This window comes from Cherax quadricarinatus, chromosome 82 (genome assembly GCF_038502225.1).
Source record: "Cherax quadricarinatus isolate ZL_2023a chromosome 82, ASM3850222v1, whole genome shotgun sequence".
In the NCBI taxonomy this organism is placed as follows: domain Eukaryota; kingdom Metazoa; phylum Arthropoda; class Malacostraca; order Decapoda; family Parastacidae; genus Cherax; species Cherax quadricarinatus.
In genome coordinates this window covers 7,563,605-7,582,588 of record NC_091373.1, presented here as the reverse complement: position 1 = coordinate 7,582,588, position 18,984 = coordinate 7,563,605, and the positions used below count along the sequence as shown (strand labels likewise).

Sequence of the window (18,984 nt, the reverse complement as noted above, 5' to 3'; positions counted from 1 at the left end):
CACTGGAAAACAAATAAAACGCGGATGTAGTATACACAGACTTTGCAAAAGCCTTTGACAAGTGCGACCATGGTGTAATAGCACACAAAATGCGTGCTAAAGGGATAACCGGCAAAGTAGGCAGATGGATCTTCAACTTTCTAACCAATCGCACACAAAGAGTAGTGGTAAACAGAGTTAAATCAGATGCTGCCATAGTGAAGAGCTCTGTCCCACAAGGCACAGTACTCGCACCTATCCTGTTCCTTATTCTCATATCAGACATAGACAGAGATGTAAACCACAGCGCTGTATCATCTTTTGCAGACGATACTAGGATCTGCATGAGAGTGTCATCCATTGAGGACACTGTTAACCTCCAAGAAGATATAAACCAAGTTTTCCAATGGGCAACAGAGAACAATATGATGTTCAATGAAGACAAATTCCAACTACTCCGTTATGGAAAACTGGAGGAAATAATAACTAGAACTGAGTATACTACAAACTCCAATCACACAACAGAGAGGAAAAGAGGGAGTGGTAATGTCAGAGGATCTCACCTTCAAGGATCACAACAATGCCACTATCACATCTGCTAGGAAACTGATAGGATGAATAATGAGAACATTCAAGACAAGAGATGCTAAGCCAATGATGATCCTTTTTAAATCACTTATTCTTTCTAGGCTGGAATACTGCTGTACATTAACATCCCCATTCAGGGCAGGTGAAATTGCAGAGCTAGAGAATGTGCAGAGAACCTTTACTGCACGTATAAGTTCCATCAAGCACCTTAACTACTGGGAGCGCCTGGAAGCACTTGACTTGTACTCACTAAAGCGCAGGCGAGAGAGATATATCATAATCTACACCTGGAAGATTCTGGAGGGACTGGTCCTTAATATGCACACAGAAATCACTCCATACGAAAGCAAAAGACTTGGCAGGTGATGCAACATACCCCCAGTGAAAAGTAGGGGCGTCACTGGTACACTAAGAGAAAACACAATAGTGTCCGGGGCCCACTCAACAGCCTCCCACCAGCAATAAGGGGCATTACGGGAAAACCCCTGGTTGTCTTCAAGAGGGAGCTGGACAGATACCTAAAGACGGTGCCGGATCAGCCGGGCTGTGGTTCGTACGTTGGATTACGTGCGGCCAGCAGTAACAGCCTCGTTGATCAGGCCCTGATCCACCGGGAGGCCTGGTCGTGGACCGGGCCGCGGGGACGTTGATCCCCGGAATTCCCTCCAGGTAGACTCCAGGTAGACGGGGGCGTTGACCCCCGGAACACCCTCCAGGTATACGTCATTAACCATATCGACTACATCTTACCAGCAGATATCAGAAACATTGCTGGGGCAAGTGTAGAAGTCTTCAAGAGGAAACTGGACAAGTTTCTTCACCAGGTGCCAAATCAACCAGGCTGTGGTGGATATGTATGACAGCAGGCCACCAGCAGCAACAGCCTGGCTGACCAGGCAAACCCCAAACGAGCCTGGCCGGACTCCGGAAGAAAAAAACTTAGAACTTAAAAAGGTACAGACATATCGAAGGTACAGCCTTGGCTGCCGCAACAAATTAAAACTACAACATTATAATTATGAAATTAATACATCAATGCATACATGCATAAGTTAATACATAAATGTGGACGAGATATCCAGTGAGTGAACCATACCACGGGTGGGGTTTGAACCCGCGGTCAGAGTCGTAAAACTCCAGACCAACACTACGATTTCGTGAGTCATACAAGTGAAGTAATGACTTTACAGAGCCAGTGAAACCAATGAAAGATAAATGAGTCACAACACAATGCAAGGTGTTCCGCAAGTCTGGAACCATAGTGTATCACCGCACGTAACACCATCATTTGTATAGTGTAACACTATCACTTGTATAGTGCATGTAACACTTGTATAGTGTAACACTATCACTTGTATAGTGTAACACTATCACTTGTATAGTGCATGTAACACTTGTATAGTGTAACACTATCACTTGTATAGTGTAACACTATCACTTGTATAGTGCATGTAACACTTGTATAGTGTAACACTATCACTTGTATAGTGTAACACTATCACTTGTATAGTGCATGTAACACTTGTATAGTGCATGTAACACTTGTATAGTGTAACACTATCACTTGTATAGTGCATGTAACACTTGTATAGTGTAACACTATCACTTGTATAGTGTAACACTATCACTTGTATAGAGCATGTAACACTTGTATAGTGCATGTAACACCACTTGTATAGTGTAACACTATCACTTGTATAGTGCATGTAACACTTGTATAGTGTAACACTATCACTTGTATAGTGCATGTAACACCACTTGTATAGTGCATGTAACACTTGTATAGTGCATGTAACACCACTTGTATAGTGCATGTAACACTTGTATAGTGCATGTAACACCACTTGTATAGTGTAACACTATCACTTGTATAGTGCATGTAACACTTGTATAGTGTAACACTATCACTTGTATAGTGCATGTAACACCACTTGTATAGTGCATGTAACACTTGTATAGTGCATGTAACACCACTTGTATAGTGCATGTAACACTTGTATAGTGCACGTAACACCACTTGTATAGTGTAACACCATCACTTGTATAGTGTAACACCATCACTTGTATAGTGCACGTAACACCATCACTCGTAATACTTGACCGGTTATCTAGTCCACATTCACATAAGTAGTTTATTTAGGTACAGGTACACATAAGTACAATTATCATACATGACATGTGTACTGATGGACATATTAAACACGTTCTATGAATAAAGGATTGTATTATAGTCGACATTTTTATTTTACCAAAAGGTTTAATAAAAAGAATAAGAAAAATGTGCTAAAATGTTATTTTATTGCACTTTTCGACGATTCAGAGGGGGGTCTGAAGCATTTTTTGACATTCCTCAGTTTTTAGTTGAAATGCGTAAATTATCACACTTTTGTAGATGAATGGTTCACAGAACCGACACGTTGATAAATTAGACACATGTGCAACTCTTGGGTATCTTTATTAAGGAAAAGTTTCGCCACACAGTGGCTTCTCCTGGACTGATGAAGCCACTGTGTGGCGAAACGTTTCCTTAATAAAGATACCCAAGAGTTGCACATGTGTCTAATTTATTGGAAGTTGCTGCGGGACACTGCTACGGGGCACCGTGGACACGTGTATTTACCTTGGAAATAAGAACATAAGAAAGAAGGAACACTGCAGCAGGCCTACTGGCCCATGCGAGGCAGGTCCAAGTCAGTGACCCAATCAAGTTAGGTCAGGTCACATCCATTTAAGGAAGGAGCACTGCATTAGACCTATAAGCACAAATAACATCAAATATTCTTCCATGTTGACAAGTCCGACAAGAACGCTGAGTGGCCGACACACGAACAACAGGTGTAGCAAGGTGACCGACCTGAGTCAGCCACACCACCACCACCTTACCCGAGCACAAGAAAGCTGGGTAATAGCTACAGTATAAAAACTCGGTCAGGCGGGTGGACGGGCGGCCGGGCTGACAGGGCAGGTGCAATCTTCCGGGCGGGCCGTGACGACTTGGGGAATGGGGGACAGGTGCAAGCTTCCGGTCATTTCCGTCTCGGGCAGGTACTGCTCAGGTGACAGAGGTAGGTTGCACTGAGAGTGTTGTTTACATAATGGTCATGGTGATGGGACACACACGTAACAGCCTGGTTGATCAGGCTAGCACCAGACGAGCCTGGCCCATGGCTGGGCTACACCAAAGGTATACACCAACTGATGTATATTTTGTAGTATATACAATGAAGTATTTACTCCAGTTGTTTTAAAGATTACATTGTTCTAGAGGTCAGTGTGCAGGTGAAATGGATCATTAATGATCTGCGCGCAGTCGACACGCTAAGCCTGTAATAGTCATACAGTGCCTGAGACATGGCAGATAATCAGATTCGATCCGAGGAAGGGGAGGATAGTTCCAATCCAATGAATCAAGGGCCCTTCACCAGCATCATGGCACCCTCCCCTTTCCCTCTCTTTAGTGAAGGGAAAAGACAACCAACACAATAAAAGGCCTTAATGTGCAGAATAAGCTTTTACCAGAACTACGTTTCGCTCGGTTAGAGCTAGCTTTATCATGGTCTGATAAAAGCTATACTCCGTTCAAAACGTTACCCCAATAAAAGCTTGCTGTACACTGCGCATGGACATCCAACTATTGCAGTTATTGAAACATCAACAGATGCGGATATTGCGCTCAGCTAGCCTCTGCTCTAAGGCTCGGGAAAGTGACAATTAATTTGTTAGGTGAACCAGGAAGTTATCACTCCACAGTACCTCAGTTCCCCAGACGCTGTCTCCCCGTCCACATCCTGTTTTAAACCAATCAATAATACGAGGGTCATAAAGACTAACTGTACATAAATTACACAGGGGATACTTTTTACACATATATACACACGGAGTGAGGTAAGAACAATAATCATATATCTCATGAAGTGGGTAGCTAAGCGCTGCGGTCGACCTGCTGGTCCATTATTTAGAATTGAGTTGTTTGATTGCCGGCTGGTGATTACCACGTAAGATGGTGTGCTGGGAGTTTTGTTAAGCTGGAAGCACCTTAGTTGCGTGTCCTGTCCAGGAGGTAATAGGCTGATAAATTAGACACATGTGCAACACTTGTGTCTAATTTATCAAACTTGTCGGTTCTCTGAACCATTTATCTACATACGAGGTAGAAGGTTGGTAGACAGCAACCATCCAGGGAGGTGCAGTAATACTGCCCTGTGAAATGAGTGTGAAAAATGGAAACTCGTCAAGGTGTTTTGTACTCTGTCAGATCTCTGTCTCGTGAACAGATAAGATTACAATTAAACCTTACGAACTTCTGTTTATATTTAGTATAAATATACATTTACTTTCATGTGCTTCTTGATAATTGTTAATACCGCAATATTTCCTTTCCAACCTTGGAGTTTTGACACCGGGGCGTGGGTGAGATAATTCTCAGAATCACTAACAGAACTAACATCAAGAATACCTTAATATCTAAGATGTGAATTAAGAAAAATTTCAGAGTATATACACTGAGATTAAAAATCATATAGCCTTCTTTGCGTATATATCTTGTTTTATGTCTTCCCTCGTCTTGATTCGTTTATAAAGGAATATAAAGGGACTGAGACAGAGAAAAACTGTTTTAAAATGTTTATATAGCTTATATATTGGACTTGTAATCCCAGACCAAAGACACAGGATGCACTTGACACCTTGCAGAAGTCAGAACCCAAAATACTACCTCCTTTGCCTACTAACATGACTCTGAACTCAGTATATAACTCAGTGAACCTAAATTGTGAATGCCTGTGAGATAATTATGTGGACGGCGCTCTTCCGACGGGGAAAAAAATAATCAAGAGAAATTAAGATTTAGATAAACTGGTTTAACGTATACTTTTTCATTTATTCCGGAAAAAAACAGGGCGCTAATATGGTCACAAGGTAATAAAGAAAATAATTCGCTTCAGTGTGCGAGATGCACGGCTGCAGGCCAGGTTAAATCATCTGGATATATTGTAATATTGTGGCGTGCGCTGAATATGCTGCATTTTATTCCACAGTCGTCACACAACCATTTGGTATGCCCTCGCGACCAGTGAACTAGCAGTTCGGAGTGTAGCAGTTCCAGGGTCCCATTGTTATGCTTACTGTCCTGTTCAATCCGCCAATCACGTGGAATCCCGATACTTCAGCCGAAGTGATGTCACTTCAGCTTACCTGCCTAAGAGACAGACTTCTACAGACATTGGTCGTGACGACTACTGCTTTAAGTGCCCTTGATTTATACAATTTCAGTTTGACTTCCTATTTAACTAATATTGTACATAGTGTATATGCTGGTGAAGGAATACATGGGTCGAGCCATCTACCCCTGCTTGTTTACCTTGCCCTGACTCTGTCATGCTAAGTGTTGTGTTTGTTGACTTCGTTAAGACCATCTTACAGCTCATCAGACTACCACTTGTGTTCGTAATAACCATTATATGAATCGGAAATACCCGGTGGTCCAAGGAATTATATTAAAGTTCAAATTATTTGTTAAGGTTACGTGACGGGAAGGAGTGTGTGTGGAAGACAGGATATACACGGCGCCATGAAGAAACTTATGAGGTATTGAGTTAAAAAAAACGTTGTGTGTGTGTGTGTGGGGCTGTCTGTCAGTGTCTCAAACGTCCCACGCTCTCTGTCCCAAACTTAGTCAGTACTTAAGGGGAGCCAAGAGCTAGAATTCATCACCTATACACTTATACAGATAATCACCATCACCTGGTTTCCAACTTGTATAGGGTAGGAAGTCCCCCGAAAAGTAATACTAAACTGTCTCTTATCATCTGTTCTCTCCTCTAATATATAAACACAGTAAATCTATTACTTAAATTCTTATAAAAGTTAGGTAAATTTAGGGTAGGTAGCTGCCTTAATACTGACCTAATTTTTTATTTTGCACTATATAAATTGGCCTAGCTATATTTCCATGCTTTTTCTATGGTATGGTGGAGAATCTTGATCTGTGAATCTTACCTATAGTCTAATCAGTTCAACTGTCACCCACCATACATAAGAGGGATTACCAATAAAGAACCCTGGCTGTCTTCAAGGAGGAGCTGGACAGACACCTAAAATCAGTACCTGACCAACCGGGCTGTGGTTCGTAAATCGGTTTCTGTGCGGCCAGAAGTAAAAACCTGGTTGATCAGGTTATCCACCGCGAGGCTTGGTCACAGACCGGGCCGCGGGGGCGTTGACATCCCCTCCCCCACCAAACACCCTCAAGGTACACTCCAGGTGTCCCAGATCAGGCCTCTAAGTTGATAGGCTGATAAATAAGGCTGATGGTGCTATCCTCACGCTGATCAGGAAGGAGCTAAAGAAATCAATAAGTTCGTCTAGAAGACAGCAAGGGGTCTAGATGGCGTAAGTTAACAGAACAGTGAGACACTATGCAGGAAAACATTTATTAAAAAGTTTTGCCCAGAATGGGACTTGATCCAATCCTAGACGAAACGTCGTAGTAAAAGGAGTCGGTTGGTCTTAGCGGACTTTCACACTTGGGAACATCATGAGAACCTATTATGTCTTTGATAAGTTCCGAGAGTCTTTCTATTCCCGGAGCCCGGCCATGGGACAGGTTCGTCTGGTGCTTGTCTGGTCAACCAAGCTGTTGCTGCTATTGGCCCACTGACCCACATATCCAACATAGCCTGGTTGATCTGGCACCTGGTGAAGATACTTGTCCAGTTTCCTCTTAAGACTTTTACACTTGTCACAGCAGTTTCTGTGGATGTTGTGGAACTCCCGAGTACCGTCATAGAAGCTAAAACGTTGTGTAGTTTTAAAAATAGGTTAGATATATACATGAAAGGGTGTGGGTGGGTGTGAGTTGGACCCGATTAGCTTGTGCTAATAGGTCTGATACCGTTCTCCTTAAGTGGATGTGACCTGGACTTCACTAGGCTGGGTCAGTGGCTTAAGTCGGTAGGTGGCTTGGACCTGCCTCGCATGGGCCAGTAGGCCTGCTGCAACGTTCCTTCTTATGTAAACACCATCATGAGTGACAGTCGAGCGTATCACACGCTCCTGTCTACATAACCTCCATCTGACACCACCTAGCATGGTATCACATTAGCACTTCCCTTTAACACACTTTCTGAATTCTACTAGGCAAATGATGTAAAAGTCTTATCTCAAGCAGACTGACTTCATAACCCATCCCACGTATGATAAGCAGCCTCTCTCTCTCTCTCTCTCTGTCTCTCTCTTTCTTTTTCCTTCCCTCTCTCTCTCTCACTCTCCTCCCTCTTTTTTTCTCTCCCCCTCCCTTTTGTCTCTTTCGTACCTACTGAGTCCTAAATGTAATGCTTGATGATATCCTTACTGCCTCGCTGAAATCTAGCTTACAGATAGCATTACCTCATGTACGAAACCTATTAGATAGAACATGATAGGAAAACATAGACAGCTTCTGTTCCCACTATGCAACTCTCGTATAAAATAAGGTAGCTGTACATAACTGACGTATAACTACCCAATTCTGAATAAAAAAAAAAAATCGCAACAGTATTATGACATATTCTCACGTACCACCATCTGACTCCATCTTTATCCTTCCCTCTCCCCGTCCTTCAATATATTCCTCTTCATCTACACAAATAACCTTCTCTCCATCACCTCCTCCCTCACGGCAACATAATCCAAACGATTATAAACAGAGCAAACATTTACCCGGCCGGACACACAACCAACTGTTCCACATCAACCACCGCAAAATAAACGTGCAAATCTTGCCTAAACACACCATTAAAGTTTGTATAGAGTAAATTAAATAGGAAACGTAAAATGGGAAGAGGAAATTGAACCAGTTGCAACATAAAGTGCCAAATCAGCAAGACGGCGGTCTGCTTTCACCAAACTGGGGTAAGATGGAGCAGCGAAAAGAATTGCTGGTATATAGGAAGATGTGCAAGAGAGAATACGTGGCCTAGCCACTTTATATTTCCCCTGCAAGTTCTTGATAAGCGGGGCTGTGATGGCCATGTGGGCCTGTGGGCTGTTAGCTTCAACAGCCTGGTTGTCCAGCTGGTCAACAAGGAAGCCTGGTCCCAAGCCGGGTTGCAAGGGTGAAAGAACCCTAGAAGCCGATCACCGGTATATCACACGTATAGTTTGGCTTTTAAGTTTATTTTTGTCACAATGACAAGTGATAGCTAGTCAAGTGTATGAATCTTTCTTTGCAAGTGGAATACTCATTATAACACACATTAATTTACAATTAGTATATAGGATGATGGTGGAATTGCTTGTCAAGCAAGAGGGCTTGAGCCTGCTAAAAATTCCTTTATCCTTGGTGATTAAGACGTACAACAGATGGGTATCTTTATTGTTGGAACGTTTCACCTACCCTGTAGGCTTCTTCAGTCAAATACACTTCCAGACCACGAAGCTGAACTCTCTTCCGGGCTGAGGGACTGACCACCTCAAATACTTTTTCTCCGGGGCTGATGGACTGATTACATCGTAACCCTTAGAGAAGCAAAATTTTATTCTCAACAGTGTACTGGTAAATTCATCAACTTGTCGGTACTGTATAGCATTAATATAATTATCAACTGTGTCTCGACACTGCTCCAACAGCCGTCGGAAGGAAAATAACAGACTAGAGTTTACCTCCATTCTACGCCACGGATATCTTCAGACAGCTGCAGTTTCAATAGTACGGATTCCTAGCCAACCTTTTGTTGCCCAGAACCGGACAGACGACCGACGGACATTTGGCCGACACACATTTCACCGACGGACATTTGACCGAACGGACATTTCACCGAATATCGGATATCTGGGTTAGGATAGGCTAGGATATGTTTGGTTAGGTTAGGATAGGTTATGTTAGGATAAGTTAGGTTATCTGATATTCGGTGAAATGTCCGTTCGGCCAAATGTCCGTCGGTGAAATGTCTGTCGGCCAAATGTCCGTCGGCCATCTGTCCGGGAGCCCCCAAGAACACCTTCACAGTTCCAGTTTCAGTAGTACGGATCCCTAACCAACCTCTGTTACTATGAACACCTACACAACCAAGGAATAAGCAGACTTTGGGATAAGAACACCGATGAAAAAACACAATATTTTCACCTCTGCCTAAGTTTTGAAGATTACCAGCAAACTCAGCTGGGTGTTCCACCAGCAATTCGAAGAACACAGGTAGTCCAAAAGACATCAGCGTTAACTTGACTCATCCGACATCATATGGTAATAGGGTTACAGGGATAAAGAATTTTTCTGTTCTCCAAAACCCTCTTAGATTTCCCTATTACAAATGCTCAAACGCTCAGGTCACCCGCGTCTCTTATATGGTGTTAGGTAAAAGGACACAAGTGCAACTAATGTGACATTTTATTGTGGCAACGTTTGCCTGGTCAAATAGGTCGTTGCGGCTGGCGGCCCGCTGACCCACATATACGTGCACCCTTTACAGACTTGGAAAAACTTACTATCCAAGTGAAATGTCTCATTAAAAGTGCCCATTCTGAATCTGTGCTTTTGTTTAGCAATTCTATCATAGCCTATAAAAAAAAATATAAAAAAATTATATATAAATATCAAAGCCTCCAGCGCTTGTCCAATTTGCGGTGGCGAAGAGAGCTTCGAGGTAAAATGAAAAAAGGTAGCTAACTAGTATGGCCTCGTTGAATTTTAATTTTAAACTCTAGCTTGTGTATTCATTAAAATAACAGGCACGACTTTCAGCAACAGAAAAATATATTATTAAATTTAAGCTTCAGTAAACAATAAATTTGAGAAATTACAATCTCGTTGTAAATACAAATGTGTCTACACAACCTTTTTGACTTAGCACTCTTCATCTCCGACGTTTCGTTCACCAGGAAAGGGGAGGACTGATCATTCTGATATATAAAGAAAAAGGGGACTTGTATGGGAAACCAAAAAATAAGTTAGTAGCAGCAGCTGTGGGCGTGTGTTCAGCTGCTGGTGGAGATGTACTTTGCTGACCGTGAAAGTAGAGGACATGTATGACGGGTGATGTCAACAGTCAGCTGTGACTGTCTTGGCCACTAGCATCACGAGTCTAGGGAAAAGCGCACGAATGCAGGAATACTAATGAAAATCTTGTCCACCGCCCCACCCACCATGAAGCTCAACCTGAATCAATAACGAATACAAAGGTAATGAAGAGATATATCTAGGCAACCTTTATGGCTAGTAGAAGTCACGAAACCAAGAATACATATCCTCTATTGTTTACTTGACCCTAGCCAAAACTTAACACCAGCCAGTTCCTTCATTAAACCTCCCAATTTACCTATCTTCACTCATTACAGGGTTCTCTGTTGGAGAGACGTCCTCAGGACCTTGTTGGTGTCCCCTTTATTAATACCTATCTTCCGCTTGTGCACTTCGATCGGGTCTCCCCTCATTCTTCGTCTAACAAGTGAGTGTAACTTGGGAGTCTTCAATCTTTCTTCATAAGGAAGATTTCTAGTGCTAGGATGACTAAATTAATACATAGCATTGGAGGTCTTCCTTATGAAGAGGGATTGAAGACTCTTCGGTTACATTCACTTGTTAGACGAAGAATGAGGGGAGACCTGGTTGAGGTGTGTGGGTGGAAGATGGGTATTAATGAGGGGGATATTGATGGGGCCTTGGGGGTGTCTCTCCAAGAGGGAGCCTGCGGTGGTGGATTTGAATTGGATAAGTTTGGATTTAGAAGGGACGTGGGAGGGTGTTGGTTTGGAATGGGGTGGTTGATGAGTGGAGCAGTCTGCCTAGTTGGGTTGTTGGGGCTGGGACTTTGGGTGGTTTCAGGTTTAGGTTGGATAAGTACATGAGTGGGAGGGGTTGGATTTGAGTGGGACTTTCACATCAGAGCTTATTTCTTGGGTGGCATTGAAAATTGGGTTGGGCAAATGTTTTGTTAGTGGGATGAATTGTAAAGGACCTGCCTAGTATGGGCCAACAGGCCTCCTGCAGTGTTCCTCCTTTCTTATGTTCTTATTACAGAACCACACTGCAGAGGTAGACTCGACTTACAGGCGAGGGGAACTAATTTTAGTGAAGTCAAAAGAATATTGAAATATTTTAAGAAAGCTTCCATTACTGATTGTGTATAACTACAAGCGCTACATTAATTTAACTAAACAAACACTGACATCAATTTGGATACTCAAAATACATGTTTATATAATGCAGTGTGGGGGGGAGGGGAGGCTGCAAAACTTTGTACAGTCCACCTAATTCTTATGTATTAATGATAAAAAGCAGCAATAACAATTATTGTGGCAACGTTTCGCTCTCCAGGAGCTTTATCAAGCCATTACAAACAATACATGGACACAGAGGGTATATAAAGGCTCAGAGTGAGGTGAATACTAGTGAGGTACCATTTCGATGTTCACTAGTGGTAGTAGTAGTAGTAGTAGTGGTAGTGACAAAAGCACTGAGAGTGAACACTGAAACAACCTGCCTCATTCCAGTTTATATTTGTCCAACCTATTTTTATGTTACCCAAGTAATAGCTTTTATATCCTTTTACATGTACGAATTCATTGCTTTTGTCACTCTTTATATACCCTCTGTGTCCATGTATTGTTTGTAATGGCTTGATAAAGCTCCTGGAGAGCGAAACGTTGCCACAATAAATGTCACATTAGTTGCACTTGTGTCCTTTTACTTTACATATTGTCGGTAATTCTACCAACTTTATTACAGCAATAACAAGCTGAACATAATCCAACAAAGCACTCTAAATTATAAAATGTGCAATTAGGGAAATGAAAGACAAATACAACGATACCAACATCGTGTTGAAAGCTTATGGTGCTACTGACAGCTTACACCGTATCGAGCAATTTTTTTTTTTAGTGCTATCATACATATCTGTAACATCATATAGCAGACTGAATAAGATCAGTATTTGCCTTGTCTTTTCAGGTATTGAGCCACAGCTCCTGATCCTGCCTCTCAATACTTACTGACCAATTTTGCTGAGTTCTCTCTCCAGTTTTCATGATGACTACTCTTGCAACTGTATTGGTGTTTGCCTCCCTTACCTTTGTCTCGTGCTACATGCTTGTGGCTAATCTGCATCTTTAGCTGCCATCTTTGCTCTCGTGCTACATGCCTGTGGCTAATCTGCATCTTTAGCTGCCATGTTTGCTCTCTGGCTCCCGATCCTTGAACCTAATCCTCCCCTGGATATTTTATGCTATGATCATCTCCCCTGAGCCTCCTGTATTCTAGTGTACTTTACTTTACATTTAGTAGTTTCATGGATCTTCAAACAAGCTTATTTTATTAAAATGACCAAAATGGGGTTCATTATATGACAATGTTAACAATCCTACTTTATTACATACTTGCAGATAATTTATTATGGTGCATTATTAATTATTCCCTGACTAAAAATATATGAAATAAGTTTTAAAAAGGCCAAACGTGAATCCATGCTTCAAATTACAAAATGGCAAAAATTTTATATTACCCTGTATTGTAATTTAATATAATATTCCATTTGATATTTGCAAAATGATACAAGTAATATAACTTTTAATTTAATTTAAATATTGTTACACTCATTTGTAACACCAAATACCAGTGTATAATAATAATGAAACCCAACCCAACATCCATCACGACATTGTATAATATCCCTAGAAAAATAAATCCTGTTTTTGCCATTTCACACGAAAATTAAGTGCTCCCTCAGTTCATAATAGATACACTCCTAAAGATCTCTACAAATCCAATACCATAAATACACTCTCTAAAAATTAAAAAAATGCAGAATTAGCCTCATTTTGTGTTTCAAAAGTAAAAAATAACTGATATTCTACTCTCATTAATATTGATACGTACTTATAAACAGATTTGGGAGTGGTAAATCCAGTGAGTATTTTCAAAAAATCAATTCAATGATTGGCTTTCAATTTATGAGGCTGTAAAGTAAGCCATAAGAAAATGGGCACAGTAAAAACTTAAAAGGTAATCCAATCAGGTCTTTGAATCTTGTTATGGTCTATCATATGGCATATATGTACCTTTAAATGACCATACAGTAATATTCTTTATAGTTTAAAAATCTTGACCCTTTTTGGCTTAGTGATTCCTTATGATTAAAAAAAATAATATTCCCTTTTTTTAGCCCCCAACTGTATTTTCTCATGGGTTAACATTAAGAACATTTCAGATAAAATTATTACTGACAAATATAACTATACATGTCATGTAGTTGAAGCTACAAGTAAAATCTTGGTAAAAACAAGAATATGGGCTGTCTGAGACCAGGTTGTGGGGAAAGAACCATTACAGGTTACAGATAACAGGGTCGTAGAATGCCACAGATATTAATGTTTGGTATATCCTTTGCTATGCTAGTCTCTTATTGCTAACTCTTTCACTCTGGCATCCTTTGCTTTTTTGTTACAACTTCAGTAATTATCCAGATGCTTTTCTGGCGCCTTTCAAATAATTTTTAAATGATCCATTAGTAATAAACATTGAACTGGGTAATTTATGCAAATATTCACAAACTGACACACACACACACGTCGGTAAAACTGAGTCTAAGTGACTAATAATAATAAACTTAGGTTCAATATACATGGTTTACAAACTGTTATACATTTATACAAATGCAACAGCCACATTATTAGTGCCTTCTTACACCAATGGTAAATTATACAGAATATATACAGGAAGGATAATCCCCAAAAAGAAGTCAGTGTTACTTATTTCCATTGTGCTCACTGAGACATTAATAGTTTGGACTCACAGTTAAAAAAAAATATTTTGTGACTGGTGCTTTATTCAAAGAAATAATTTTGGTACAACAATACACTTGAGGATCATTTTAAATAAAACAATTTTAGTATTTGAAACTGGTACCAGTGAAGCATTTTTAGTACTTGGGTTCACCTTTAACAGTGTACTTTGGGGTTTGTACTGAGTTTGCACTAGTGAAACAAATTAAGGTCTATCCTATATTTATGACTAATAGAAAATCAATGTTTTTAGCACTTACAGCTGGTACTAAGTGAAACACCTTTTGTTTCTGAGCATGGTACAACCCTGAAACACACACACACACACACACACAAATACACAGGTGCAAAAAAAATTACAATTTTGTATCCCATCATTATTGTGCATTAAAGATGTAGTAATATTAATAGAATGCTTAAATTATATAAGATAATACACAGTGAACAAAAATTAACCACCTTTTACTGTATTGTTTGAACATGATTACCTAAAGTGTTATTCAATCATATTAAAAGAGGTCATTCTGTTACTCTAGATTTAACTAGCACAGAGAGAGAATAGAGGAGATGAGGAAAAAGAGAGGAGAGAAAAGAGGACCTTTTAACTTAACCATGTGTAAAAAGAGATGAGAGCAAGAGGAAAGAGGCAAGAAAGAGAAAAGGTAGAGAGAAACACGAAAAAGAGAAAGAGGAAATAGAAAAAGATCAAGAGAAACAGGGAACAAGAAAGTGAAGAAAAATATAACTAGAAAAAAAGAGAATGTTAAAGAAAAAAAAGGAGAGAAAAATATAAAGAAATGAGAGAAAGGTAGAAAAAAAAGACAAAGTGAAAGAAAAAAGTGAAACAAAAGGAGAAAGAGAAAACAAGAGAAAATGAGAAAAACAAGAAAAAATAGAGAAAAGAGTAAAGGGGAAAATTAGAAAAAAAGGAAATGGGAAAAATATAAGAAAAAGGAGCACGAGATAATGAGGAAAAGTAGAAGAGAGGGAAAGTGAGAAACGATAAAGATAATAGAAAAGGAGAAAAAGAGTGTGAGGTAGAGAACAAGACTCCAGAGTGAGTTAGTATTAGAATCAGAGAGAATTATATAATTATAATCACGGGGAGCGCTAAACACGTAGGATTATACAGCGCATTGGGGGGGGGGGAGGACGGAAGGTATTCAGGCTTAATTCAGGGAACTAAACCACAGCTCCAATTCCAAAGATCAAGAGCCCTCACCAGCGTCAAGGAACCTCCCTTGAGGGACGAAAGAGAGAGAGAGAGAGAGAGAGAGAGAGAGAGAGAGAGAGAGAGAGAGAGAGAGAGAGAGAGAGAGAGAGAGAGAGAGAGACATAGGTGCAGCCTCCACCAGACACGTCTGACAGGTTCATCTCAAATACCCTTCACCTCAGAAACACCTTCAGTATTTAAAGACTAAATCTTCAACTATGTGCCCATCTATTCCCTTTAAAATGCGAATATCTTGACGAGTTATAATCTCGCTGGTGATGCGTGGGAGAGAGATAGCAAGGGAGAGATTTTGATCATTTTAAAAAAAGAGGCGGGAGTAACTTAGAAGAGGGAGTGTTAGTGCTGTGTTAAGTGTTACCAGGACTGTGTTTAAAACACCTGCTGCACTTATTAACGCCTCGCACGCCTTACCTTCAATACAGACGACATGTTCACGGATTTGCTGGGCTAATACAGGGTCTGGAATCAACTCTATTATGTCGTAAATAGCATAGATGCTAGGGTGAACAGACTCGAATCTCTGGATCTCCTGGCGTATTGCCAAAGAACTGCTTAAATACGGCTGTACATGTCGGGTATTCATTTTGAATCACTTTATGTATCATCTCACAAAATCACAAGGCATTGTATTCACTGTGGGGGATTTTGGGTTGAATTTCTGCGAGAGCTGACTGAACGTAAACACTCCCTCAAAGATGGCTCGCAACTACTGCTCAGTCACACCAGCTTCTTTGTAAACATTACACACCTACACACACACACCTCATAAATAAATAATGCTATAGCTGAAATCTAGATTGAATAACTTTCTATTGCTGCTAGTAGGATTGATTTCAATTGCGTATCGTTTTCACTTTACTTCTGAGCTTGATGTGATTTCTGTGCGAGCGGCGCTCTTTTTAAAAGTGGCAACTCGGCCCGGAGAGGAAGATCTCTCTCTCTCTCTCTCTCTCTCTCTATCTCTCTCTTAAGTTTATTCAGTTATACACAAATACAATTACATAGATCGTCATACATAGCAGCATACGTGTAGAGAACCTAGGATAACCCAAAAAAGTCAGTGACTTATTTCCATTAGGGTCCTTAACTCCAATGGAATATATTTAGTTGTCTTGTGTTATTATGATTTAAAACTAATGAAATATGTGTCTGGACAATACAGAACACTAATAATAGCTCGCTAATTGATCAGTTTGCAGTGTTTCCTTACACCTGCTCTTCCCGTTCACCAAGCAAGGAAGTAGGTACCTGGTGTTAGTCGACTTGTGAGAGTCGCATCCTGGGGGACAAGATTAAAGGACCACAGTGGCAGTAAGACAGTCCTCGATGACACACTGACTTTACTGGGTTATCCTGGGTGGTTAACCTTCACAAGGATTTAAAATTCCAACAAAATCTTATCTTATACTATTTGACTTCAACTACTCCATAGGAGGAAACGTAAAACATGATCACATGACTGATATATTCTTTCTCTTAATTTCAAGTCTTTTTCATCTTTTAATTATGTAGATACAGTACTATTTTCTTTATATTCTCTGATATTGCTATGTCTGATCCCAGAGATAAATCTTGATTAAATCCTGTTGATAGCGACTGCACAGTAGCAGAACCTTGATTATAAGAACAGTAAGTACTTTAATAAGAAAGTTTTTCCTACTTTGAATTATATATATATATATATATATATATATATATATATATATATATATATATATATGTGTGTGTGTGTGTGTGTACTCACCTAGTTGAGGTTGCGGGGGTCGAGTCCGAGCTCCTGTGTGTGTGTGTGCGTATGTGTGTTGAATAATGGAAAACAGGCCATGTGGGGATGGAAATATTTAGCTCAAGAGCTTTCGCACTCTCGTACATCGTCAGGGGCTATGCAGTATTCCTAGACTAGCAACAGATAGTAGAGAGGAAAGGCTCTCTGAGGCAAGGCAGAAGCATAATGCGTCGGGCCATGTCACAGGGGAGTGACACTCTGCTGTGACATGTTGGTGCTGTGTAATCCTACGGGTTTAGCGCTTCCCCATGATTATAATAATCCACTGTGATATGCCTAGTCTCGGAATTTTCTCCCTACTATCTGTTGCTAATCTTGCAACATTGCATAGCTCCTGACGACGCACGGGAGCAAAAAATCTTGAGCTAAAGATTTCCATCCCCATGTGGCTTGTTTTACATTATTAAGATCGCCTGTTTGTGATTATTCTGCATATATGTCGTGGCGAATAGGTAAAACTGGTCAATTAGCAAGAACTCACTTAAAATTAAGTCGTTTCTAAAATTTTATTTTATACATTTAAAGATACATTTTTTCATTTATGTTAATATAAAAATTAAGGATTTTGTACCAAAAGAACGTTAGGAAACTTGCCTAACTTTATAACAAGCGCAGTTTAATATAACATAATCCAACTGAATATATTTTATATAAGCTTACAGTAATTTAATGAACAAAAACAATGAAATATATTTTTTTTCGTTAGATTCAGAATGATTTTTGCGAAATTACTGCATACAGACATTTTCGCTTTCCCTATCCGGCAAGGAGTGTGTTGCTATTTAAGCAGAAATCGTATGTTTTACTTATTCGGCACGACACACGCGCGCGCGCACACACACACACACACACACACACACCGGTGAAGAGGCGGGGCCAGGAGCTAAGACTCGACCCCTGCAACCACAAATAGGTGAGTACAAATAGGTGAGTACACACACACACACACACATACATATACCAACAAGTGTTGGATGACATACGAACAACCGAGGAGGAGGTGCAGAAGCTGCTAAGTGGCCTTGATACCTCAAAGGCGATGGGACCGGACAACATCTCCCCATGGGTCCTTAGAGAAGGAGCAGAGATGCTGTGCATGCCCCTAACCACACTCTTCAACACATCTCTTGAAACTGGGCAACTACCTGAGAAATGGAAGACAGCAAATGTAGTCCCCATATTTAAGAAAGGAAACAGAAATGAGGCACTAAACTACAGACCTGTGTCTCTGACATGTATTGTGTGCCAAGTTATGGAGAAGATTATCAGGAGGAGAGTGGTGGAACACCTGGAACGGAACAAGATTATAAATGAAAACCAGCATGGGTTCATGGAAGGCAAATCCTGTGTCACAAACCTCCTGGAGTTTTATGACAAGGTAACAGAAGTAAGACACGAGAGAGAGGGGTGGGTTGACTGCGTTTTCCTAGACTGCAGGAAGGCCTTTGACACAGTTCCCCACAAGCGATTAGTGCAGAAGCTGGAGGATCAGGCGCATATAACAGGGAGGGCACTGCAATGGATCAGGGAATACCTGACAGGGAGGCAGCAACGAGTCATGGTACGTGAAGAGGTATCACAGTGGGCGCCTGTGACGAGCGGGGTCCCACAGGGGTCAGTTCTAGGACCAGTGCTATTTTTGATA

At 40.6% G+C, this 18,984-nt stretch overlaps 1 protein-coding gene across 1 annotated transcript in view; it reads right to left on the bottom strand.

Annotated features, from left to right (window-relative positions):
- The window catches only part of CenG1A (Centaurin gamma 1A), a 675,383-nt gene extending 659,129 nt beyond the window's left edge, over positions 1-16,254 (bottom strand). Inside the window, exon 1 of the mRNA XM_053797287.2 lies at positions 15,965-16,254. Within this exon, the coding sequence (XP_053653262.1) occupies positions 15,965-16,136 (172 nt within the window). The 5' untranslated portion in view covers positions 16,137-16,254. The remainder of the gene's footprint in view (positions 1-15,964) is intronic.
- Between the last annotated feature and the right edge of the window lie 2,730 nt (positions 16,255-18,984).